At 41.4% G+C, this 27,683-nt stretch overlaps 1 protein-coding gene across 1 annotated transcript; it reads right to left on the minus strand.

Annotated features, from left to right (window-relative positions):
- Positions 1–1,275: 1,275 nt before the first annotated feature.
- Positions 1,276–27,245, minus strand: UFL1 (UFM1 specific ligase 1). Its single transcript, XM_082216632.1, has 19 exons — positions 27,050–27,245; positions 24,082–24,227; positions 22,312–22,340; positions 21,234–21,331; positions 20,153–20,267; positions 17,902–18,032; positions 17,073–17,131; positions 16,279–16,425; positions 15,217–15,392; positions 13,119–13,298; positions 12,147–12,267; positions 10,351–10,473; positions 9,331–9,451; positions 8,183–8,349; positions 7,144–7,274; positions 6,031–6,111; positions 4,402–4,487; positions 2,272–2,452; positions 1,276–1,524 (listed from the first exon to the last, which is right to left on the minus strand). Exons 1-19 carry the CDS (start codon positions 27,124–27,126, stop codon positions 1,309–1,311), a joined length of 2,385 nt encoding a protein of 794 aa, XP_082072758.1. The 5' UTR covers positions 27,127–27,245; the 3' UTR covers positions 1,276–1,308.
- Between the last annotated feature and the right edge of the window lie 438 nt (positions 27,246–27,683).

Here is a 27,683-nt window from a genome sequence, read left to right on the forward strand (position 1 = left end):
TGCTAACTTTTTTAACCACAAAAATTTCTCTCCATAATGTTAAAATGACACAGAGCGCTGTGTATTCCTGATACACAAACGCACAATGAATTTGTCTGCAAAAAGGCTCTAGTGACATTTCATTTTTAAGTGGTTATTAATTTGTAAAGGAAAAATACAGAATCCAGAGATATATGGTTGACTTCTGAGTCCTGAGTAGTAGAACTCTTACAGGTGAAAATTTAGCCAATTCTTTCTTCTCTCTGAAGTGTCCTATACCTCATAGAAATCAACGCTGGAGAGTTGGCAGGGTCTCTGTAGCAAAGGACGGAGAAATGCAAGGGCTGCTCGGGGGAGGGGGTTGTTTTCTCCCCTTCTACCTGTAAGAATGTCCAGTTAACAGAAATGTAAGGACACCTTCCATTTGCATATAAGCAACAACCTTTTGAATAAATGGCATCTCTTTATGTAAGGAAAACACAAGCATTGTGCGAGAACATATTTGGTGAATATGTAGGCTTTGAGATTTCAAAGAACTCATCAGACAGAATTCTATGAAACGCAAAAAATTGCATAGTCCTACACCAAGTTCCAATCCAACAGTTTAAAAAAATATGCTCAATGTCTTCCATCCTTTGAGACCAACACTGTTTCTGTGGCCTACAAAACTGAGAATTCTTAACTCTATGAAAGCTAAATAAATGCTTTGTTCAGTTGCCAGATATTACAAAAATATTTTTAAAGACAAATTATCCCTTTGGTTATGCTGCCTTGCATTTTCAACAAGCAGTTCAGTTCTTTTTGCCAACCACATGGTTGTTGTGTTTAGGACTGTAGTATAATTATTACGGACGCGGGTGGCGCTGTGGGTTAAAGCCTCAGCGCCTAGGGCTTGCCGATCGAAAGGTCGGCGGTTCGAATCCCCGCGGCGGGGTGCGCTCCCGCTGCTCGGTCCCAGCGCCTGCCAACCTAGCAGTTCGAAAGCACCCCCGGGTGCAAGTAGATAAATAGGTACCGCTTACCAGCGGGAAGGTAAACGGCGTTCCGTGTGCTGCGCTGGCTCGCCAGATGCAGCTTTGTCACGCTGGCCATGTGACCCGGAAGTGTCTCCGGACAGCGCTGGCCCCCGGCCTATAGATGTGAGATGGGCGCACAAACCCCAGAGTCTGTCAAGACTGGCCCGTACGGGCAGGGGTACCTTTACCTTTACCTTATAATTATTACAAACACAGCTCCTAAAAGCCAAGGCTATTTCAAGCATTATCACAGTTTTCCTCAGAGAAAACATCCCAACTCTTCGAACATCCTGAATGAGTTTTATTAAGATTATCATTCCTCTGTTACAGAAGATTTTCTGGGCCTGAGAACAAGGTCTTTGACAGAGCCAGCCAGCTCCTGGAGTTCTTTCCGGATTGCCTCTATGCTTTCTTCTGCATTCAGGTTGTTATCCACTGAGTCGTCGTCCCCTTGCCCAATCTTCTTATTTTGACTTATCAGCTGTTTCACTACTAACCCCTGGTATTTGACAAGAAGAGAATGCTGATCCTGAAAAATGAAACAAAATGTGGCTACTAAGAAGGCAATATGAGCAACTTAAAATCAAATGGTGGTTGCGTTAGTTCATAAAGAAGAACCCGCAGTGAGAAAAGCAAGTTCCTTCAAGCATAATTATGATCACATCTCAAAGAATCAAACCAAATGAGATCTGTTTTAACATGATTTACATACCGCTTAGTCATCAAAACCTCTAATCTGTTCACATAAAATATATACCAAGATCACGTTCACAAAAGATAACCTTAACATTTCTTCAAAATACAAATGAGTGATTTTATTTTTGTCTAATATTAATGGGCAGATCATAAAAAAAATCTATTTTAAATATTGCATCCCGTATTTACAGCTTTCCCTGGAAGACCACTGCACTGTAATATTGCACAGTAGCTGCTTCCCTTAAATTCAGTAGAGCGCATACCTAATTTTCTCCCTTGTTATATATAGTTCACACACATAGTTCACTATATGTGCTTAATGAGAATTCTATGTTGTGGAAATTAATTACTGACCCAGTCGCAGAAATGTCCACTTTCATCCCTCTGCATACATGTATATAATCCTATACATATTTACTTTTACTGATTTCCATACAATTTACTCCTAGAAAGTGTGTACAGGATTTCAGCCTAAGTCAATAAAAATAAATAAATAAAGTGGTTTCTGTGAATGCCAGCATTTTCTCAACTTTTGAAAAGAGGAAATTACAACACTTCTTGGTTTTTCCACTGTAAGTACCTCTGGGATCTTTGTACTTAAGAAAGTAATGATCTGTGGCACACATCTTCCGGGTGCATGAAGCATGCAGTGTGTTGAGAACTGGAACAGCAAGACTGATGTCAGGTGAAGAACGAGAGCTGGATCTTCTGTGACTTTCAGCTGTTCAATCAGAGCTTGTCTGTGTTGGAAGAGGATTTGCCTGAGACAAGAAACAGGATGTATGATGAAAAAAGGCTTTTACCTATTTAATTACTTGCAGATTTTGGATAATGGTGAATTAATCTGTAAGACAATGTTCCTTGAAAACTAAAGTTTTGGACTTGGACCACAGTTCAAAACTATAGTTCCACTGTCCTCTTCTGGGGGGCCATAACCATAAACTCTCACCTTCCCATTTGTATGATCTAAGGCCTTTTAGAGTGGGTGGCATGTTTTTAGTGTTTTCTCTCTCCCCATTCCCGCTTTTAATAGATATACTACTATTGTTTTGGTTGCCTGTGGCAAAAAGAAAACAAATAAACTTCGTAATAATAATACTAGTACAAGGAAAATGACGGCAACTTCACAAATACTTTAAAAAGCTGAATACTATTCTACCCATTAACAGGAATGAAAAAAAGCAATTTACTGGTGCATAATATTACCAAGAGGTATAGGTAAGGGTAAAGGTACCCCTGCCCATACGGGCCAGTCTTGACAGACTCTAGGGTTGTGCGCTCATCTCACTGTAGAGGCCGGGAGACAGCGCTGTCCGCAGACACTTCCGGGTCACGTGGCCAGCGTGACGAAGCTACTCTGGCAAGCCAGAGCCGCACACGGAAACGCCGTTTACCTTCCCGCTAGTAAGTGGTCCCTATTTATCTACTTGCACCCGGGGGTGCTTTCAAACTGCTAGGTTGGCAGGCGCTGGGACCGAGCAACGGGAGCGCACCCCGCCGCGGGGATTCGAATGCGATCAGCAAGTCCTAGGCGCTGAGGTTTTACCCACAGCGTTACCCGCATCCCACCAAGAGGTATAGATGCCACCAAATCCACTCATTATACCCTTCTGGTACCAGGCAGTCTCCTACCCAGGTTCTGACCAAACTTGGCTTAGATTCTGCAAGAGTCCTGTGAACTTCAGGTCATGCATTATTACCATCCCATATATTTCTCCAAACGCTGTTGGAAGTGCCATGAGGTTAAGCAACTCTATTGGACAGATTTAGGAAACCAAGACTACAGTACAAGAACATTAATTGCTACTGCTTGCAGAATGATAAAGGGCTTCTATGATAATAATAAATTATGAATACTGCTATTTCTAGCTAGTTAGCTATGATTCCACCAACTGGTCAATGTGTCTTTTCTCTTAAGTGGCCTTAATGTTAAAACACCTCCCCATTGGTAGCCACGTGGTGGTAAAACCAACTACCTTTAATGAGAACAAATATGTGTAAACACACTGTTGAAGTATCTTTCTGTATTTTTTAAAGGATGCTGTTTCCAATTCCAGTTTAATAAAGTTGAAAGCATTTAATGTCAAATTTAGGACTCATAAGCTGCAAGTTTTTATGTGGTCAATATATATACAAGTCTATTAAGAAATAGAACCCATTGCGTTCAATGAGATGGATTACAAGGTAAGCAGGCAGTGGTTTTTTTCCTTTAAAAATGTTTAGGAGTACTCTCATTTTCTTACTCATATTGAAATACTGCCCCTCAATGAGGCCAAACTTAGATTCACAAGATGTTTAGGGGTATCCGTACTCCTACATCCGCCCCCAGAAAAAAAGCACTGTCAGTAGGTATATGTATTCTTAATATAAAAGGATTTTAAACAGCCACAGAATGAAGATGTGTAACTCGTCAAGAGACTTGAATTTAACTTTTGTCCTTCCTAACTGTGAAGGATCTTAAATGAGCATGGGGTGGGGGTGGGGAAGGCATGGCTAGATACCACCAAGAAAGCTTAGGTCATAAGCAAAAAGCTGGAAAGTATCATTTCTGGAAAATCAACTTACATTAAAGCATATTTATCACCCTATTCCTTCGAGTAGAAAGACTAGTTTGCCAGTGACAAAGCAACGACGTTTGCACCTATCATTCTGAAAAAGTGATCACCTGTAGAAGCCTACGGAGGGAAACTATGTATTGCAAAAATATTACCTTTCTTTCTTCTTATCACCCTTTTTCACCATAATATCACAAGCTTCTGCAGCAGCATCAAGACAGGAAACAAATTCTTCTAAACTCTTCAAAAGAAGCAGAACAAAAAGAATAGCAAAGCTATTAGAATCATAGAATCATAGAGTTGGAAGAGACCACAAGGGCCATCGAGTCCAACCCCCTGCCAAGCAGGAAACACCATCAGAGCACTCCTGACATATGGTTGTCAAGCCTCTGCTTAAAGACCTCCAAAGAAGGAGACTCCACCACACTCCTTGGCAGCAAATTCCACTGTCGAACAGCTCTTACTGTTAGGAAGTTCTTCCTAATGTTTAGGTGGAATCTTCTTTCTTGTAGTTTGGATCCATTGCTCCATGTCCGCTTCTCTGGAGCAGCAGAAAACAACCTTTCTCCCTCCTCTATATGACATCCTTTTATATATTTCGACAGTGGAATTTGATGCCAAGGAGTGTGGTGGAGTCTCCTTCTTTGGAGGTCTTTAAGCAGAGGCTTGACAACTATATGTCAGGAGTGCTCTGATGGTGTTTCCTGCTTGGCAGGGGGTTGGACTTGATGGCCCTTGTGGTCTCTTCCAACTCTATGATTCTATGATATTTGAACATGGCTATCATATCACCCCTTAACCTCCTCTTCTCCAGGCTAAACATGCCCAGCTCCCTTAGCCGTTCCTCATAAGGCATCGTTTCCAGGCCTTTGACCATTTTGGTTGCCCTCCTCTGGACACGTTCCAGTTTGTCAGTGTCCTTCTTGAATTGTGGTGCCCAGAACTGGACACAGTACTCCAGGTGAGGTCTGACCAGAGCAGAATACAGTGCCACTATTATTCCCCTTGATCTAGATGCTATACTCCTATTGATGCAGCCCAGAATTGCATTGGCTTTTTTAGCTGCCGCGTCACACTGTTGGCTCATGTCAGGTTTGTGGTCAACCAAGACTCCTAGATCCTTTTCACATGTACTGCTCTCAAGCCAGGTGTCCCCCATCTTGTATTTGTGCCTCTCATTTTTTCTGCCCAAGTGCAATACTTTACATTTCTCCCTGTTAAAGTTCATCTTGTTTGGCAGTTCTCTAATCTGTCAAGGTCGTTTTGAAGTGTGATCCTGTCCTCTGGGGTGTTAGCCACCCCTCCCAGTTTGGTGTCATCTGCAAATTTGATCAGGATGCCCTTGAGTCCATCATCCAAGTCGTTGATAAAGATGTTGAATAAGACCGGGCCCAAGACAGAACCCTGTGGCACCCCACTAGTCACTCTTCTCCAGGATGAAGAGGAACCATTATTATTATTTCCTTTAAATTCAGTGTGAGGTTTTCCACAGGTTGAGAGAAGCTCACCTAATGTGGAGTGTCATGACTTCCTTCTATACACAGAGGTATCTGATATTTTGCCTATATTGTGACCTCCACGGTTTCCCCCATCCCTCTTGCTTTTTTCACACCTATGAATAAAATGCTCACTCTCAGTTTATTTCGCTTACAGTTTGCCTACTTTGAAATTGACTATTAAGGGAAAAGTGAAGAACAAAATCCGTTACTAAATTAAGAATGACAAACCAAATAAAGCTACACTTCTTTAGGAGAGTGGGTGCAGACTGGATGCCTGAAACTTACCTTGCCATTCAGAGAAATGTGGAGTTTTGTTAAAGGACCTCTTGTCTCTTCAGATAAAGTACTCAAAATCTTTTTCCTCATCTATTTGAAGAAGTGTGCAAATCAATGAAGGTAATTTTAGATTCCAATGAACAACATGTTTTGGTCAATAAACTTAAATGAAAATAAGAAAGTAGTCTTAGAAACACTAATCTTCTATGGCAGGGGTCAACCTTATTGGGCCTTGTGACATATTTGCAAACCAGAGGAATGGTCATGGGCACTTTGCACACTGCACAAACCACATTTAGGCTTGAAAAAAGTGGTTTTGTTGCACTGCCCCCAGACAATGGGGTGTTTGTCACCTTCCTGACAAGAGCCAATTTTCTCCCCACACCTATAGTGTCCTGGAAGATCACCCCCATAACAATTAGGCTCGAGAAAAGCCTTCTGTTGCAGTTAGGCGGGGAGCAATTTTGAGGGGGACGCATAAGAGAAAGGAAAAGCCCCAGCTGCAACCCCCCACTAACTCAGAATCACCCCTTCTTCACATCAATTAGGCTTTAAAGAAGCCTTGTATTGTTGCAAATAGAAGGGCTCTGTGAAATTTAATTGTGTGTGTACGGTGAGGTCAGTATGGAGGGTCACAACCGTGGGCTGAGTTTATTGTACCACCATGCCCCCCCAAATGCAATTTGCTTTGAAATAAATCAGCTACAATTGAAGTTTTCTTCTAAGCCTAATTTCGGCAGGGGGAGGCACGTGGAGGCAGGACCCTATGGTCAGCAAAGAAGGTCTCTGCAGGCACTGTGCCGGAGACCTACAGACAGGGAGCAGCCATAGGAAAAAGGTCTGTAGGGGTTGTGGAGATCTAAGCTATCTTATAAGCACAGGAACCCATGCCCTACAACAGGGTCTAGGAACCAATAGACAGCCAAATGTTGTTGGACTACAACTCCCATCATCCCTGACCACTGGCCATGCTGGCTGGGGCTGATAGGAATTGGAGTTCACCAATAACACCTGAAGAAGCACCGGTCCCCCCTCTCCCCGTCCAGCTCTACAATGAGAGGGGGGGGATGAACTAATTGCTTTAAGAATCTGTGAAGATAATAGGAAATAGTATCAAAGTACCTCGGTGGTAATGGCAGTGTAGTCTTCTGCTGCCATCATTTGATCAGCAGCTAGGCAGTTGAAGATGAGGTTAGTGATGTCAGTGCAAAACGTCTTCAGCATGTGCTTGGCAATGTTACTTTGCGTCTCATCTGCAAAACAGAATTTCTGTGATTAAAAAGACAATTTGTAAATATTTGCATATTACATTAGCCAATCTAGAGAGGCCTCAGCCTTTTTTCCAGCCACAAAGCATCTTACGCTCTGCTTCCTGCTGCTTTTACAGGTGTTAAAATGTCTGTGGCATCACAATGCATGAAAGACCTGCAAATGTTATTGGAAAGGTCAGACAAGATGTTTCAAACTAGGCCATCTTTTGCTTCAAGCAGAGAAAGCAAATATTAAACTGACTCCTACGGGCAATTCTGTGCAGATCACAAATGGTAGAATTCAATGAACATCCACACAAAAATATCTGTGGTAGACAGGGGGAGAAGAATAGAAACGAAAGATGTAAAAAAAGAAAAAGTTTAAGTAAATGGATGGGCAGTATCATCACAGACTCTAGTCTAGTTTTAGAGTTCTTTTTGAAATCAGAAACTGCCCAGCAACAGTGTGTTAAACCAGAAATACATTCTGAAGATAAGTGTGTGGCATCCATTACTGCAAGGATACAGTACTGAGCAATGAAACTTCCCTTTCCTCCCTCCACATGTGCCCTGTGCGCTCCCCAAATCTGCTCCAGAGCACTGGTGCTTTAATGGGTGGGCCGGGACCCACTGGTGGGTCACAGCCTTCTCTAAGGGGGACTGTAACAGGAGCACTACCACCATGGAAATATATGGTAAAAGATTGAGAAGCAGATCCCCAAATGCATGTTTAAATGGGAAGGTTGGGTTTAAAAAGCTTAAAGATATTTGCTCTAGTGGGTTGAGGAAACCCTCAGAACAGATTTAAGGTATGCATGGAGAGAGGGGAGGAAGTTCTGTTGCTCAAGCAGAAATCTAGTGCTACTGGAACTATTTACCTAGCACTACCTTAGATACAATCCAAGCTGTACCTGTAAAATGCTTTGCTCCTTTTTCAAATAATCGGATATTATTATACAGGGTGGACACCTCTTCCTGCAAGTCCTTGATGGTCTTTTTCCTGCTAGCTCCAGAGTAAGTAGAAGTGGAGGACATAAATACAGAACGCACAACTTCCTGGTAACTCTTGGTTAAGGGCCTAAAGAACCGGGGCGGGGGGGGGGGGGGATACATTAGCAAGAGACTAGTATTTCTCCAAATACTACAGAACCTCAACACAACAAAATAACATGCTTTCCTATCCGAAGTTGAACATGTAAAGCCAAAGGCATTTTAAAAACATCAGATGCAACTGTTTTTTTTGTACACAACACAATGGCTAGAATAGCACTACACAGGCCACTCACATAGCCTGCAGCTGCAGTAGTTAACAATGGCAGTTGGCAACAAAGGAGGAGGAGTCTGGCCTGTGTGACTGCTTTAAAAATGATTTCTTTTGCTGGCTTGGAGCTGCTTTTTGTGAGATCAACAACTTTCTGCTGCAGACACATCAGAGAAGGGAGGGTCAGCAGGCTATTTCTCAAGGGCCCAACAAGGCCTGTCTTTTGAACTTTGAGAAGAGAAGAAGAATAGTTTGGATTTGATATCCCGCTTTATCACTACTCGAAGGAGTCTCAAAGCAGCTAACATTCTCCTTTCCATTCCTCCCCCACAACAAACACTCTGTGAGGTGAGTGGAGCTGAGAGACTTCAGAGAAGTGTGACTGGCCCAAGGTCACCCAACAGCTGCATGTGGCAGAGTGGAGACGTGAACCCGGTTCCCCAGATTACAAGTCTATCGCTCTTAACCACTACACCACACTGGCTTTGAGCTGTCTGCTTTCATCACACTTGGTTAATATGGGAACCTGGTAACATAAGTTTGCTTGATTTCATCTTCCCTTCCATTTTTTATGGGTTGTCAATTTTTTAGATTGTAGTCGTTGATAGTTACTGCATTTCTTTTATTGACACGTAAGTGACTTGGGGAGCCCTTCTGGCTGAAGAGTGGGATATAAATGCTGTGAATGAATGAATGAAGGCCTTGCAAGATGGAACACCGGAATTTTGATTTTTCATTCAGCTATAGGATGTGTTAGGCACTGTTTAAGTCAAAACTGAGATAAATAATTGAAATTACCTTATTAGATGGTCAGCGAGTTCTGTTATAAGCTCTTCAGGACAGTCCCTTACATGTTTTCTTAAAACATCCTCAATCTCTTCTGGTGACAGAAAAGGGATCTCAAGGTGCTTGCTCTTATCTGCAATGATCATGAGAAACATAATTAGTATCTTCAATTTACTTGAAATCTACCATGTAAGAACACCAAATACATTCCTCTTAGTATCAGGACTCCCACAGGTCACAAAAAATAAGCATGTGCCGACTACTGATATTCACATTATTCAAAATTGCTACTGTATGTTTATGACAGAGCCCTAGATTTTTTCCCTCCCCTTATTTGCTTTTGTGATTGGATTAATTCAGGAGCCATTTGGAAATATCATGGTAAAATGGGCTTTCCCCCAAAAAATTGCTGTTAAAATTATATGGATACACTGTTGCCATTTGCAGTAAGTAATGTTACCAGACATATATCAGAAATGATGCTCCAATGTGAAAAGGTTATACGATTTAAAGCATTCAGGTAAAAAAAAAAAAGGTTTATCCTGGGCTGCATCCAACACTGTGCAAGTGTAAGACAGATAATGCAACTGATCTTCCTTTCCCTTCCTGTAGCTCCCTGTACATCCCTGAAGAACTTCTCCAGAGGGCTGGGGGGACCTGCCAAACGTTGCCAGCTATGACGTGCTGGGCTACAGTACATGTAAATCACCTGAAACCAGGTAATGGAACTTTGCACTACCAGAGTGCTAGCATGTTCCTCCTCACACTTGCAGCCCCATATTAAAACAGCTCACTAAATTCTCTTCATCATATTTTTTTTAGTTCTGTGCTTGACCTTGATTTTTGCTTGAAGTAGCATTTCTGTGTTATCATTAAAAGGATTCATGTCACAATTCAAATAATTATCTTAGAGAAAAATATAATCATACTAATATATCTGGATACCTTATAGGAGAATATTTCATTACAAACTCAGTACTGCATTCACAAAACTACAAGGATTAGGTTACTATAGTAGAATAAACTACAAACTTGAGCTGCTTGTTTGTGATTCCTCATCACTGTCAGCATCTTTTCTGCCCTTCTTCTTGGCTTTCTTGATCTTAAATTCTCTGGCGTTTCCTCCACCGCTACTTTTCACACTTCCAGTGCCCTCTGGTGGAAAGACTACTTGATTAGCATGTGAAGTATTACTAAGTCAAGTGATGCTTTGACAAATATAATGAAATGAAACCAAAATCCTTATAAAAACAGAGAAAATAATAACCCTGACTATACTATGAAAGTAAACAGGAGTTACTATACCTGGATGCATAATCAAAGAAAGACAGAGCTAAGAGTATAGTATTTCAATATTTGTTCTAATTTCTACTTCATCAGTAAAGCAAACTGATCCTTATGAAAATGTGACTCAGACTTAAGTCAAATAAAAGATAACGGTAAAATGAAAGAAAACAATGTCCACAGCAAGTTCCAAATCAAGATGAAAGGAAATGCATTTAAGCTGACTGACAATGAAATTAACACAGTTCAAGCAATGCTGAACAGGAAATATTCATGATTACTGTTTGCCTTTTGAACAGAACTATCATCTGCACATTTTATTTCAAATGACCCTAAACCAACTAATTGTAACACTTGGGCTACAACCCTATGCTCACTTTGCTGGGAGTAAGCCCCAATGAAATCAATGGGTCTCATTTCTGAGTAGAAGGCAATTCTATAATTGCAATTTGTGAGTGTCCCAATGCCATATGTTAAAACAATAATGTAAAATTCAAGTGTAGTTTTTATTTTGGCATACAATGGGTACTCTGTTTTGGAAGAAAAGCATTATATCAAACTTTGATAAAGTTTGTTAAGAGCCACTCAGCATAAATGCCACTATACAATCACAACTCTGGTTGATCACATTCAAGCTATTTGAAAAATTCAGTGTATATAGTTTCTAAACTCTAGCAAATCCTTTTCATCCTCTGATTTGTAAAGTGAAATGACTCAATTAAATGAATATTCCTTACTTTAGACTACAATCCTATGCACAGCTTCCCCTGAGCCCCATTGAATAGAGACGAGCTTACTTCTGAGTAAACATGCATCATATCGTGCTATCAGAACACAATCATTAACATCCTGACCAAAGCCTTATGGTTTGATAAACAGACTAAGCAATGGTAACATTATGTATATAAACGTGTGACTTGACATTTGCATTAATTACACGTTTGGGGGTGGGGAATGCTAATAAATAAGAGAAATGGCTATAAAGACAACACTGGTATAAATTCCTTCCATCTAATTACAGCTTTAGAGTCTGCCTTATATAGTGCTGTCTAGAGAGCTTCTATAGCCACCATGCCCTAGAAAACTCTGTTCTCTTGGGAGCTTTCCCCATCAATATGGATTTCTTGCAAACTCAATACTGAGTTCTTACTGTACATGTTAATATTCTTCCCCACAAACAACTAACCAATGTTTCTCATTTAGTCAAGTGCCTTACGGTGGGCCAAGACTAAATAAATAAGTTGCGAGTGGTGATGGTGATGATGAGAGGAGCTGTTCTGCTTCACATGTCCAGCTACAGAGTATAATGGCAGAGTTACCCTGCTCCCTCCAACAATCTTTTCTTTGCATTTCCTTGAGCTGTGAAAACCTGACAATAGTCAGCAAAGAAGAGAAGCAGTACTCTTTCTTCCCAAAACCTGTGTCGCTATTGTCAATGCTGTAATGAGGGAGAAGTCCTTGTCATGCCAACAGGACAGCTGCCAAACTAACAAGAAGAAACCATGGAATCAGTAACCAAGTAACTTATGCCTCCATTTTCTTACCTGCTGCTTTCTTTCTTCTTTCATCTTTCTTGTCTTTTTTACTTGAAGAAGCATTTTCTACAAATGCAGACTGCTTCAGGTCCTCTTCTGTGATTAAGTGCACAGGGTTATTTTTCATCTCCTAAAACGAAGATCATACATGCACCTGTTCATGTGAGATGCACTGGAACATACTGCAAATCCTTAAGGTTTCTGATACTATCTCCCCTCCTGTTTAGCATGGACGTAATGTCCCAGACACTCATAAGAGAGTGCAACACATGAAAGGTACATACTCAGCTAATATCTGCATGAGGTATCCCATTTGTCAGGTACTATTACCTTAAACTTAGACACCATCCACTGAGCTGTGCTGGTTTTGATAGGAAGAAGATATGCAAGAAATATAAACAGAATAATCCCATTTTTTCCTATTTTACTCTGAAATGCAGCAACATATCTCAGTTTTCTTTGTTGTACTCTCACCTAGAAATAATCACTAGACAACCTTTCCTTGCCACCTGCTGTTTTGTTATTGATTATCACAGTAGGAAAGCCAAGAATCTGACAGTGACTGGCTTGAGATATAGAATATGGATGTACAAATTCAAGGAATATGAGCCAAATGTGATGGCATCCCAATATTCTCCCAAAATGTGCTGCACAACACTTACAAAACAAAGGTGTCATTTTTAACTATAAGCAAAATTAAATGTAAAACACAATGATGGACAATGCTGATTCCATGGGTAGGTAGTTCAGCTCAAAGACATAAAAACATCATTAATATGTGCTAAAGCCAGGCTTGCACAACATGTGACTTATCAAGCTGAATGCAGCCCGCCAGCCAGAGATTGTTCTATTAACTGCAAAGACAGCTGGGGAAGGAGAGAGCACCTGATAGGCCACACTGCATTACTGGTGAGTGGAACTGAGTTTGGTCGGCTGTAGCTCATGCAGCCCTTTTCTAAAACAATGTGCCCAGAAACAAACCTTTTCAGCTTTCTGGTGCATCAGATCACTAAACAAATCAGCACAGCTGTTGATAAATTTCTCACTGACTACATTAGTGTCACCAAAGACCAGAGTTGAAGGTTGTTTACTGAAGGATCTCATCACTTGCTGGAGCAACATGCTGGCATCTTCTACAGAGAATGAACTTGGAAGAAGAGGCTAGGAGCAAAGAAGCAAAGCCAAAAAAAAAAACCCATCACATTGTTATTTATTGTTCAACCAACTGGCTACAATATATAGAGTTGTTTGTATAACTACCATGCATGATATTCATATCCTGGCACAGAATTTAGCAGTCCTGAGATTATTTTTTTAATACTGCTAGTTTTTACAGCTGCAAGAAAAGGTTTGAAAGGTGTCTGAACGATGCCAGGTGAAATCTCAAAAGCATGAGGTGAGGTGGGTATTGACTACCCTGAATAACTTTCTGCAGCAGAAAATAAATTATGCACATCTCTCTGCATTGACTCAATCTGCAGAGTTGATACTCACTGCAGAAATCAGCTTTAATAAGGTGCAGAATTTAGGTTACCTTGATGCAAAATCCTGCCTGTCTACTCATTTAATCTTTGTCTTGTGTTAGAGAGATGAATAGGTGAATAGGTGGATGAATGTACTTTAATAAAGAGGATTTTTTTAAACCAGAAAAACTGAAAATGTAAAGATGACATTGAGAGACAGGAGGTTGGGAAATCAAACGCTTTTTGACAAAATAAATCTTTACAGCTTTTTGTAAAGTGTCAAAGCCGTTTCAAGCTACTTGCCATGTTTGCATTAAAATAATGTACAAATTAAAAACTCCAGGTAGAATATAAAGCCAGGTAGAATATAAAGCCAATTCAAAAGGCATTTTATAACCTGCAGTATTTGATAACAGGAGTCTGTGCCCTCTGCCTGGATGATGACAGATAAACATGTAATTCCCTGTTTCTAGGGAGCTTGTTGGGAAAATTATTACTGCCACTTTGTACAAAACTGGTTTCTATCTATTGCAGTGAAGCAACTGTGAGCTAAATATGTCCACAAACCTACAGGCAAGTGGTGTGAAGAATTTTAAGCTGGAATTACAGAATGTTGTAAAACACACAAGTGTATTAGAGTTAACCTGTGAATTCAGTTAGTGGCTTTATCACTCTCTTTCAGTGCTGCCTGGGCCATAATTTATTTCCACTTCCAATTTTTCACACTACCTTTGGTAAATTAAAAAATGCATGTGGCACCTATTCGGAGGAGTAAGTATGCTTTCAGTCTTCAAAGCTCTATAGCTCCCCCCGCCACACCCGATAAGGAACAGTTTCTATCACCAAGCTAAAAGCCGCTTTTGGATAAATGGAATACAGGAATACGTACTGTCTATTGAGACATAAAGCTTGATAGCAAATCTTTTTTTGTTTAAGAACTGAAGTCCCATCTACAAAAATAGCATCTCAAGGAGTATTAGATTCTGCCACATCAACCCTAAGCTCTTGCTCAATATTGATTTGGCAGAAATTATGCTTTGAAATTAGGGCTTAATGCTTCTCAAGCTGGAACAAGCGAGACTAGCAAGTGATGACCTTTCAACTGCCATGTCCTTGCAAATTGCAGTAATCACTGCTTTAAATCTGTGGTGTATAATTTTCCTCTGTGTAGCTGCATAAAATAGTCTCTGTTGCCACATAGGAACACGGGGAGCTTCCTTATATAGACAGATAATTGGTCCATTTGGTTCTGTGCTGCTGGCAGTGACTGGCAGTGGTTCTACAGGATCTCAAACAGGGTATCTATCCCCCATGACCCCACCAGGAAATGCCAAGGATTGGACCTGGGTCCTTCTGGAGGCAAACGGTTGTAATGTAGCACTGTGGTGAATGTTTGGCAGTGCAAGGATTTCCCTTGCGTGACGGAACATTCTCAAGTCTCTTACTCCAAACAACCTTGAAGTTTGCTCAACTCTCAGGAGATTTGGGGATGACGCATAGTGTGACGGAGGGGGGAAATCTCCTTGTGCTAGTGCAAGAAGTTCAGTCATGACCTGTGCTGTGACCCCTTTTGAAAAATAAAGCCAGCAGAAAAAAATGAAAAGCAAAGAGCATACCGCTATATCCACCCACGTTCCAGAGCTGATGGCTTCATCCACGGAGGCCTCCACCTGATCCACAATTTCCTGACCAACACAAGATGATTTCAGAAACAAGAGCTGCAAGGACTTGTACCTTTTCTTTATGTAGTTCACAGGGTCTGGGATGCCAAGTCTGGACAATGCATCAAATTCTACAAAATTACAGAAAGTCCTTGACTTTGAAGAAAACTAAACCGAAACAAAACAAAACTGGGGACAATGGGCTAGACATCTCTCGGTGGACACTAACTACCCTCTTCGCAGCCTCTCTGTGGCTTTTGTTTCTTGCTCACTCTGAAGCAGTAGGGAACCCAGGAACTGGTGTTTGTATGTTAACTTGATATCACTCCCCAAATAGGAGAAGCTGGCTAGCCTCCATTTTCCCCAATACAACAGCAATAGCTTCACTGAACGGAATAATGAAGAGTTGGGATGGTCTTGTCCATTCCCTGCTGTCCCATCATGTGTGGATTGCCATGTGTGGATTCAAGAGTGGGACTAGGTCTGCTCTTCCAAACCTGCCCTCTATTACCAAAGCTTACAGCTTCATCCAGGACCAAGGAGGAGCTCAGGAATTTGTCCTTCTTCCAACCCAGGAACTATACTAGTGAGCAGGGGAAGGCGATGTTCTGCATTGCATTATCTCCTGCACAGGTGATGAGAGGTGGAGGCCGGTTATTAAGGGGAGGAGGGTGCTGCCCCACAAAACTCAGTCAGACCCCAGCTACTTGTCTTCTTACTCCCAGCCAGCACAGAGGCTGGCACTGTCTGTCAGCTTTCTCCTCCTTAGTTTTAGTGATGCCCTTGTAGAACTCAGGAGGGAGTAGGATGGGGACAAAATAAGAATTGGCTCTGTCTGTTAGTGGCTCTGCCTACTGCTAACCTTCCTGCCCCACCAGTCTCAATGGGCACCAACCATTACTGATGAGGAAAAATGGGATACACGAGGGTCGGAGGGAGGAAGAGATCTTTAAGAAATATGCTTCTCTTGACCAGTAATTATCAGAAAGAAAAGTTCATTCAAAAGGGGTAAGTTACCTAAATAACCATTTTGCTTGAAAAATGAATCCACCCAGTTGCTCTGTGTTCTGGAGTAAATGTCAGGGATAAACACAGCCTTATCTTGCCTTCCACCAACCACTGTGCCTTTCAAACGTCCAGTACTAACAAGTTCTTCTAGCATAGCTGGGAAAAGAAACAAAGCAGTCACAGCATTAGAAATATTTATGAATATGTGATTAAAAATACAGGGATTACAACCACAACTCAGAGGGATGTATGCAGGCCTATATTTTTTTCTGGGCAAGTTAATTAATTTGAACACACAGACACACCTAGATAGATAGATAGATATTAAACTGTTCTCCTCTCACCTGCTTCCTCTAATACAGTACATTATATATTAGGTGGGGAAGTGTCACAGGCCAAAATAAATGCAAACTACATTAAATGATAGTGAACAGGAGGGACAAACAATAATGATGTGTAGTAAGCAGGAGCTGGAATAGTTTGGGTAGTGCATGCTAAGGACTGCAGAAGTCTTTTGGAAATGAGGCAGGGTTATCCCTATAAGGCATGTCATGCAATGCCAGAACTGTTTAACTGAAACTAGCTCAGCACAGACCACACCTCCTGTGCTGGTCCCCCAAAACAAACAAACAAACAAACAAACAAACAAGAAAAATGCATTTTAATGGGTCAGTTTCACTTTGCTTTCGAAAGAAGAAAAAGGTAGGCAAGCTTCAAACCTTATCTTAATTGCCTCTTACTTAACACTTTCTGATATTAATTACAAAAAACATCAGCATTAAATAAGTCTGAACAAAACTCACAGTAAAGCAGATGCTCCTGAAATCCATGCCGAGTTATTAGGTTAATTATTGGCGTAGGTCTAAAGAGAAAAGTGATATATATATAAGAAACCAGGACGCTCATACATAAACACTTTGGGCAGGATTCAGCATCTGTGAAAATCACCCCTTGGTTGTCCCGATCAATTTGCCCATCAACAAAAGCCCTGTGGAAGGACTTCCATGTGTGCAATGGGACTCTCCCCCCTTTCCCTATGCACAACCAAAATCGATTTTGGGGGGCTGGGAGAGCCCCCATAAAAGCACATGGGGGGGTCCTTCCACATGGCAAGCCAAAATGTTTGTCCTCATGGAACCATCGCCTTAGCACAACAGTGAATCTCTCCTTAAATAGCTTTATTTATTCCACATCGAGCACCAAGTTTGTGAATACTGGAATAAAATAAATTCCTATTTTCTACTTCATAAACAGAATACTGTTAGAATATGTTATGCAACCACTAATGCCTTTTGTTTCTAGTTTTTTCACTGCTAAAGGCAAGAAATTTGTGGAGATTTTGCAGGGAGGAAACATTTAAGGTTGGGACTTCAGTAGCTGCGTAAAGATTTGGAATTTTTTATTGGAAAAGTTGGAGAATGTCCAACTTTTGTCTATTTATGGGAGCAGATTCTTTGATGAAAAGCCAGAGCCAAAGTGATGCAGTTGCCATTGCTATTGTAATTAAAAACAGTTATGTTTGCTCTGGAAAATTTAATCTTGCTTTTATGCAGGAAGTGTCTGCATATCTCACACAAGGAGCAGATAATCAGAGCTGTTTATCCCAAAACAGAAACGTGTCTTTCAATTTACCTGGTAATGGCAGTGAACAGACCACGGATCCGGGCCCGATGCCGTGTGACAAATGCATCTGTGAAAATCACTCCTCGGTTGTCCTGATCAATTTTCCCATGGATAATTTTGCCCAGGCGGATGGAAAATGCCTGAGAACATAAACACAGCAATTAACCGGAGAAGCTATTTGACGTTGCACTGTTTTTACATTTTGACTTTATGCTGCTTTTAGCAGGCTTTTAATACGTGCATGTGGATTCAGCCTTGAGACAGGATTTGATGTTAGGCTACAACCAACCGTTAATCCACCACTGCTTCTAGGTACAGATAAGAGATCCCTCTTCAGAACTTGAATGCTCAAGAAGACAATTAAGACAATGTAGGAACTCACATTCCTGCTTACTATCATGGGACTTGATAGTAAGGAAGCTCTGAAGTATGGAACACATTATAGCACTAAGGTTAAGTTTTTGCAGTTGATGGATGCCTCCACCATCTGTAGTCCTACTGGTACATTCTGAACAATACTCAATGGATTCAAGAGCGATAAGTGTTTCAAAAATTTGTGTAACTTGGAATTATCCTTCTGCCTGAAACTTTGGCTGTGCTCTGTTTCCCATCTGTCAATGGCAGCAGATTTCTAAAACCTTTGGTCTGCATTCTTTTATTTGGATTTCATCTTATTTATTCTAAAATATTTATGTGCTTAAAAATGAAGGTCTTTCTGGCAAAACGCCATTAAAGAGGTAGAAAGGTGGGCTTTCCAAACTTGGGCATAGTTCCAGGGCCCTAATCAGATACATTTCAGAGATTATTGGAGACAGCCAAGATGACTCAGTTAAAAATCTTAATAAGCCTTGTATGCAACCTTGAAATCTAACATAAAAGGTAGCATGTTTTAAAACAAATGTTATGAATGAATGAATGGTACCCCCAAGCCAAACGCTCTAATGTTATTTCAGAGCCACCTCCTCATATCAGAGTCTTGCAGGAGGGAATGTTGAATGAATGGAAGATTGGGGGCCAAACAGGGAGAAAACCTTGAATTGCTGCTGCCTTATCGATGAAGCTGTGAAGTAGAATCCTGCTGTGTTGTTCTTGTTTTTCAAAGCAAACAACAACAACAACATGATGTCCAGAAGGCAGGAATCGACACCTATCATTCTTACATAGAAATCCATGTTAGTACTGAGAAAAAACATGTCATGTGGCGGATCTCTGACCAATTTTGAAGTATAATTAAGGTTCTTGCATCAAGATCCTAAGAACTCTTGTGCAAAACAATATGAACTTCAGTGACAGAATACCTGACGTTGTACCAGTATTAGATTACACGCAGTTACATTACTTGGTACTTTGCATAACCTGACGTAAACAGGTTCTCATGTGTAAATAAGACATAATGTAGCCCATTTTACTTCCTAAGTTGAGGCCCTATCCAGTGTTCCCATTCTGCTAGTGCAAGAGACTTGGGTTTGCAGAACAGAACTTTCCTCATTCCTCCTTTGCCTGTAAGCCCTCTAAATGCCCTCAAAATAAACTCTGAAGTTGGGGGACCCCAGAAAAAAAATGGGATGAACACAGGGGGAGGGAAGAAATGCAAGTGCTATGCTGTGTTGTAGCTATGGGGGGGCGTAGTTGGTTTTTTGCCCCAGGTGAAGCCTCCAGAGGGGCACCATTGAGGCTCCCAACCTCTGTGTGTGTGTGTGTGTGTGCGCGCACACCAATGCATGGGTTGGTGTGCCCAACTAGGTCTTTAAGCTAGGTGAAATAAAGCCTAGTTTTGCTCCTGGTGCTATGGATACCATCCTTATTTTCCTGGTATGTTAATTTAGGAAAATGCATTTTTGCTCATCTGGCTGCAAACCAACACACTGGGGAATCAACAAACACTTCCAGTTTCTACAGCCCAATGGTCTGTGCTAACCAATGACTACGGATCTTAAGAATTATTTTTGCCTTTTCAGAGAATCTTACTGAAGTAGTAGATCAGATAGGTGTTCCTTTCTTATACTTGAAAAGACTGCTTCACTTCCCTATTATTAGACACAGTGGCTGCCAGGAAATTAGATTCAATACTGCAGTCACTGTATTTAGAAGCAATAAGCAAATTAAAACCATGTTAGACTTTAAGTACCATAAGAAAAGATGTTGTCAAACTTAGATCACAAGCTAGTGCATTTGATACTGGAACTTATTATCATAATAGTTACGAGAGGTGAAATATCACATGCTTTAGTGAAAAGTTGGCCATTTTCATATTAATTACCTGCTTCAAGAAATCTCCAGGAAGGTCATATGCCTTGCACAAATCAGATATTTTCACTTGCCCAGATTCCTGTAACTTGTCATTTGTTTCTTCTGCTATCTGATCTAGGTAATTCCTAATATAGAAAAAAAGGAGTATAAAATTCCAAATTTGCCTTGTGTGCTGTAACATTATTTGCTTTTAGTAATCCTATATACCGGTAGTACTATATGAAAACATTAAGTGTGTGTTGCGTCTACTACAAACTTTGTAAAAGATGTGATCATTCTCCCTCAAACAGAAGTTACCATTAGCTTTCATGTTTTACAAAACTGATAAAGCAAATGTAATTCTTCATAGTGTTCTGTTGCTTGATATATCTCCTATGAAGCTCATTTCTAAAACTTAAAGATCGTAGGCTGATATTGGAGTTTAAACTGAGCGGCACCCATATCTGATATCACAGCAAACATATGGTCCATGTCAGCAATAGAACGCTGCATAAATACTAGATATAAACTGTGATTTAATCAGGTTGTCATTATATATAGGTAATTTGCCCAAGGTCCATTTAGTCCAGCATCCTAATTCTCACAGCTGGCAACCAGATTCATATGGGAAGCCTGCAAGCAGGACCTGTGTACTCTCCATTTGTTCTTTCCAGCACCCGATTCTTAAAGGTGATACACATTACACTAAGTAGTAAGAGTTCCTTGCACACTGTGTCTCTTTTTCAAACGACCCAAGAGGGCAAACTACTTGCTACTGATGCTAAGGAGTCTCATCCATCTCCTCTACACACACTGGGCATAAAAGGGACACAAAGCCCCCCCACCTTTTAATTTCCAGAGCTTTTTCTGTCTTTGTCTCAACAGTAATGAGGAAAGTTTAAATGCCTTCCTTTGCATTAGCGAGCATAAAACAATAATGTGGTTCTCAAATGTTTGTATGACTTCAACTGCTCAGCTTGTACAAAAGCAGTGGAGTACATTCTCAGACACAATGCATAATTATTGGCTTCCATTTCCTCATTCTGGATTAATCACATCTAAAAGCCCATTACACATTTACATTGTATTTAATCACTCTTGAAAGAACTCACTCATCTATAAGCTGCCCCAATACTAGTTGAACTGTTCGGTCTGATTTGACAAGGTCATTAGCTCGGTTTTCAATATGGAGCAGATCTACATTTACTACCTGCAGGGGGGGAGAAACAGGTTAGCATCTAGAATTCAAAGCCATCATCTACTGTTAAAATGGTACACTTTCACATTCACAAACCATTACACTCTAGCTACTTTTCAATAATTCAGATACAGGTGTATCTTAACTGAAAAAGAAAATGTGATATTGGAAAAGAAAATAGCAATCAAGACAAGTTAACACACAAGGTAATAAAATCTCTAATTATTATGAAAAGCTTCAATTTAGCTGAAGCTTTTCAGATGGAAAAAGGTTAGCAGAAATGAAATATTAATTCCCTGTCTCAGCGATCAGTCATTGTTATTTGTGCATACTGTGACATTTAAAAAGCCCAACTTCCTTGATAGACTCTAAACAGGCTTCAAAAATTAAAACAAGTGTGATGGGGTGCTTATGTTGATGAACAGTACGATTATGTTGCTCCCATTCTCTGTAATTTTATAATAATATATAAAATTACAGAGAATGGGAGCAACATAATGGAACCTACAGAGACACCACAGTTAGTAAAAATGAAATATAGGTTAGCAGCTAAGTGTTTATACTCCAGAGGTGGGGAATCTCCAGGACACGGGACAATTTGGCCTGCTAGGTCTTTCCCCCAAAACCATGCCCACCCAGCTGACATTACTGGTGGGTGGGTGGACAGGGGTTAATGCTGCACTGGCTGTGTGATCCTGTTCCCAGCAGGTAACAGGACTGTGTAACCTAGAGGCAGGATTTAATCTCCCCCCGTCAGCTAACTGCAAGATTGCAAGACTGGGGACTTAAAAGGGAAGGGGGGGACACCCACCCATACACTATTCAGTAAGTATTTAGGTTTCCATACGCTACCCACTTACCTAGGAGTAAGCCTCACTGAACACAATGAGACTTATTTCTGGGTACAAAACCATTAAAAACAAAAGTGTATTTCAAATTGGCCCAATTAAGCACAGATAAAAAGAAAAGTATTTATGCTTAAAGCAAGTTACCTGTTGCAAATCAACAATGTTTACACGACCTGTAACAAAAGAAAGAATATATTAACAAATAGATTTTAATGCTTAATACAGAAAGTCATAGACGAAGTACATTATAATGAACTGTTTTATTACTCTTTATATTTTGATTTGAAACTTCAAACATGGTTTAATGCATGTTGTCTGGGAATTAACCCTGCTTGCTAAATGGAATTTACTACCATGAAGTGTGAATAGGACTTCCTTTATACATAATTTTTCCAGCATAGTTGCAACTGCCTCTAAGTTTCTTGCGTATTTGTCCAATTACATGTAAAGGCATCTACACATGGAAGAAAGTCATGCCACTTGTGTAGAAATCTTTACACATACCTGGACCAGCATGGTGTTAACTATAAAGGTGGTGGCAGCAGCAACATCTGGAATAGCAAAGAGTATTTTGCAGGCACGCTCTAGATCTTCCATGCACGCTAGTACCGCAACTTACATCAGTGGAGGGAAAGCTTTCAAAAATAGCTATACATGAAAGTGCCCCCACTTTGAAATGAAATTGGAAGAGCTTGTGAAAAGAGTTGTGTGCTCATTAAAGTGCACAAGAGTTTGTATCATTTGCACTATGGTAAACTCCACTGAAATAAGTCTGTTAATCTGCATAAAGAATAAGATTTTTGTTGATGAAGCCTGCTGCTAGCTAATGCTTTGTTCTTAAACTAAACAAACAATGGCATGAAAACCCAAAAGGCCTTTGCCTTTATTCCTGTACTCAGCATGAAAGGGATGCTACAACTTCAGATATCAACTGATACATGCCAGGAAGAAAGCTCCCTCAATTATTCTTTTCCTCATACCCTAGGAGTTTAATTGTTACCAGCAGTGGCACAGCTACTGTTCAAACCCAATCTTGAGTGAGGCAACTGGCAACTTCCAAAATGGGGAAAGAGTTCATTTTTAAAAAAAAGAAAACTGTGCCAGGCTGGGGGGTAAGAAACCCTTCTTCTGATTCAAACTCATGCTTCTCATGGGTGCTTTTTATGCAAGGGATGGAATAACTAATGACGGTTTGGCTCTTACTCACCTTTCAGATAAGACCAGACAGCTTTGTAAATACAACTGAATTCTCTGTTACAATCCTGTCTCCAGTTTCACTTAACTTTTTACACTGTTTTTTACAACTTTCCCATTCAGTGCAGACAATGTATGTAACATACCAGAATAGTGCTAAACTGTGCTTGCAATTCCACATAAAAATATCCTACATACTTCTTTGCACTTCCTTTTAAATGATAAATGAACACCAAGTATTCCAAATTCAGCAGCAGCTTGAGAGGTAAGTGGAATGACATAGAGGCTGCAGTCCTATACCCACGTGCCTGGGAGTGAAGCCTATTGAACTCAATGGAACATAGTGTTGAGTAGACATGTATGGGACTGCAATGTAAGTTACCTAACATTACCATTATTAGATGAGCCCTGGGTTCCTTCCAAGCTAGGATTCTGCCACTAGCAGTTTGGACCATCAGAATTGCTGCTTTTGTTTTTCACCCCACCCCTAGCTGATCTTGAAGATATGTCAACAGGAGTATCTTTCTAATGGTTATTTTACTTTGGTGAGTCCATTCGCACTATGAAATAGTGTTAGAATCATGACCCTTAAATGCCTCGATGGCAAAGATACATGTTTCTATGTATTTTTATTTTCCCAAAGCAAATTACCTTTAAAGTTTCTTTCTCTATTGTTGAACTTGTAAACATATTTAGAAATAATATTTTTTACACACTTACCACCATGAACATGAAGTTCATCACGGATCTCTCTGCTAATCTGCGCAGGAGTAATATACTCTTTTCCATCAAGAGTATGCACCACTTCCAGCTGTTTTTCAGCAATCAACTTAGAAACGATCTCTATGCAATTACGTTCCGACAGTCTGCATACATAAAAGAACAGCAAAACATCTTGCATGAGATCCTGACAACTTGATTTTGAACAAGTGCTACTTCATTTCTAAGACAATCTGGAGAAGCTTTAGCAATCTATTTATGCCACAGAAATTTTCAGTTAAGACAAGTGTTTCTGACAGATTGACAATACAATCAAATTATCCCTTAACGCTCTGTCTTACTGCAAACAGAAAGCAGAAAGGTGAGTTTCACTACCACCACACCATGCTTACAGGTTAAGCAGGGATTCTTATCAATATTAATAAAACTGGGAATGTTACTAGGGGTCTGTACTCCAGATTAACTTGTGCAAAACGGGCAAGAAAGTTGTTTATTGGGGCTGATCAAACTTTGTGGAGCTTCATATATACTGATTTCCAACAGCTTTCTCCCCACACCTTAGATTCCAAGGCATTTCCCAAATACCAGGATAGCAACTTGTAGGTACATTCGACAGTGGATGCCTAATGCCGTTTTCACAGAATTACTGCAGATTTTTTATCTTCAGCAGATTATATCAGAACTTGAAATGTAACATCGCATTGTGTTTTTGGATAATATTGGTTACCATTCTAAATGCACTGACACTAATTATGAGTAATGGATATCAATTGATCTTTTTTGCAGCTAAATGGAACAGAAGTTTGTATTGTATTATATGGCCATTCCACAAACGAAAGCAATTGCCAGCCTTATCACAAGCTCACAAAAACACTGTCTGCTAAATATTAGACCTTGTGGACTGCCATGGGCTTTTCAGTTTTATATTATTATATTAAAAAATAATACAAAACAGTATGCAGTAATACATATTCTGAAAATGTCCAAACATGTATGTCAAGTCATACTTTCTTAGTTCTGTTCTCATATATTACACACACACACACAATCATATTCAACTGTCATCACAGTAATCAAAGGTCCAGTACAATTCTTTCAACGGCAAAGCCTGCTAAAATAAGCACTTTGATGAAACTGCCAGAAATCATTTTCAGGTGGCCCAAGAGTTACCCTTTTTGTGCTTTCACAGCAACATTGCAAGTTGCATTTTAGTGAGCTGGTGCAGCCCTTTAGCTTTACAGTACATGCATCTTAAAAGACCCACAAACGTATTATAGTACTGGGATGCAACTTCCATGGACTAAAGAGTCCACTTCATGAGGAGCAAGCCGAAAGCTTATTCCCCAAACAGATACGTCAGGAGCTACAAGACCCTTTTAAATGCTTCTGCTGCAAAGCAGGCTGACACAGGAGATCGATATACCAGGAAATAATAATAATTATAATAATTTATTATTTATACCCCACCCATCTGGCTGGGTCCCGCCAGCCACTCTGGGTGGCTTCCAACAAAACACTAAAATACAATAACCTATTAAACAGTAAAAACTTCCCTGAACAGGGCTGCCTTAAGATGTCTCCTGGCAGCTAAAAAAGCCAATGCAATTCTGGGCTGCATCAATAGGAGTATAGCATCTAGATCAAGGGAAGTAATAGTGCCACTGTATTCTGCTCTGGTCAGACCACACCTGGAGTACTGTGTCCCGTTCTGGGCACCACAGTTCAAGAAGGACACTGACAAACTGGAACGTGTCCAGAGGAGGGCAACCAAAATGGTCAAAGGCCTGGAAACGATGCCTTATGAGGAACGGCTAAGGGAGCTGGGCTTGTTTAGCCTGGAGAAGAGGAGGTTAAGGGGTGATATGATAGCCATGTTCAAATATATAAAAGGATGTCACATAGAGGAGGGAGAAAGGTTGTTTTCTGCTGCTCCAGAGAAGCGGACACGGAGCAATGGATCCAAACTACAAGAAAGAAGATTCCACCTAAACATTAGGAAGAACTTCCTGACAGTAAGAGCTGTTCGACAGTGGAATTTGCTGCCAAGGAGTGTGATGGAGTCTCCTTCTTTGGAGGTCTTTAAGCAGAGGCTTGACAACCATATGTCAGGCGTGCTCTGATGGTGTTTCCTGCTTGGCAGGGGGTTGGACTCGATGGCCCTTGTGGTCTCTTCCAACTCTATGATTCTATGATTCTATGAATGTCAGGTAGTTGTTTATCGCCTTGACATCTGCTGGAAGGGTGTTCCACAGGGCGGGCGCCACTACCGAGAAGGCCCTCTGCCTGGTTCCCTGTAGCTTTGCTTCTCGCAGTGAGGGAACCGCCAGAAGGCCCTCGGCGCTGGACCTCAGCGTCCGGGCAGAATGATGGGGGTGGAGACGCTCCTTCAGGTATACTGGACCGAGACCGTTTAGGGCTTTAAAGGTCAGACTTTGAATCGTGCTCGGAAACGTACTGGCTAATGTTAAATGCACGGGGGAACTGTTGACACGTTTGCCGGATGCGTGGGAAAGGGCGGCGGCAGCAGCAGCAAAGCACGGATTCCCAGGGCGGACAGGATCGCTGCTGCTGCTGCTCCACTGGCTCCTATGCCTTTGGCAGCAGCACCTTTAGCAAATGAGCCTTATCCGGGTGACATTTTTCTCTGGGCCAGGAAAAGCTCTAGCCCCGCTGTACTGCATTTCTGGATGCCAAGGTTGTCAAAAGCAGAGCACGCGGAGCGGGGATGAAAACAGCAGCAGGCCACCCTACTTTAAGAGCATTACGGCACTAAGGTGCTGAAGGGCTGCGCCGCTTCTCGGAGCGTTACGGGTCGTGGCCCAGAGGGACGCCCGTTGAAGCGGCTGCTGCTGAGCAGGGAATGAAGGAGCCTCGGGCTCGTCGCGCGAGATACCGTGGAAGGAGCGAGATTCGTCCGCGCGAGGGGGGCTCGCGGGTGGCTCCTCCCCTTCTCCCCTCCCCCCCTCACCTCTGAGTCGCCTGGGCGAACTGGGCGGATTGGAACTGCTGGGACAACTTCAGGATCTCTTCCCAGGTAGCCGCCATGGTTGCCCCGCGTCCGAGGAGGGGGCGGGGAAAGGGGGGGAGGAGGAGGAGAAGGCGGTGGCGGCGGAGTGGGAACGGCGAGGCCTCTGGCACTCACACGTCAGCTCAAGAACGTTCCGCGGACGGAGCGCGGCGGCGGACATTCCTCTGCAGTTCCGGGCAGAACGCGATCTGGCTGCCGCGGCAGCGCCACCTGCAGGAAGACAGCTGCCACTGACGGTGCGCAGGGGAATGAGGAACGCATACACACACCCTCCTCCCTCTCACCGTCTGCAGGGGGATCCGCGTGCAGTCAAAATACATTTTAGGAAATCATTAAAATGCAACGTGCACTGATGCCCCCCCCCTTTCCTGGCTCTTGGCGTTTCCGGAAACATCAAATTCCGCCTCTAGTGTCTCTTCCCTAACGCTTCCTAAAATAAATCAATAGGACCGCAACCGTTGTGAACTTGCAGGACGAATGCGTGATCTAAAATGATCTAAATGTGCTTGAAACATTATAGAAAACAAAGCATAACGAGGTAATTAATTGCTGTGGGTTTGTGAGCGCCGGTCAC

Source organism: Podarcis vaucheri (assembly GCF_965113315.1).
Source record: "Podarcis vaucheri genome assembly, chromosome: 3".
NCBI classification, from domain to species: domain Eukaryota; kingdom Metazoa; phylum Chordata; class Lepidosauria; order Squamata; family Lacertidae; genus Podarcis; species Podarcis vaucheri.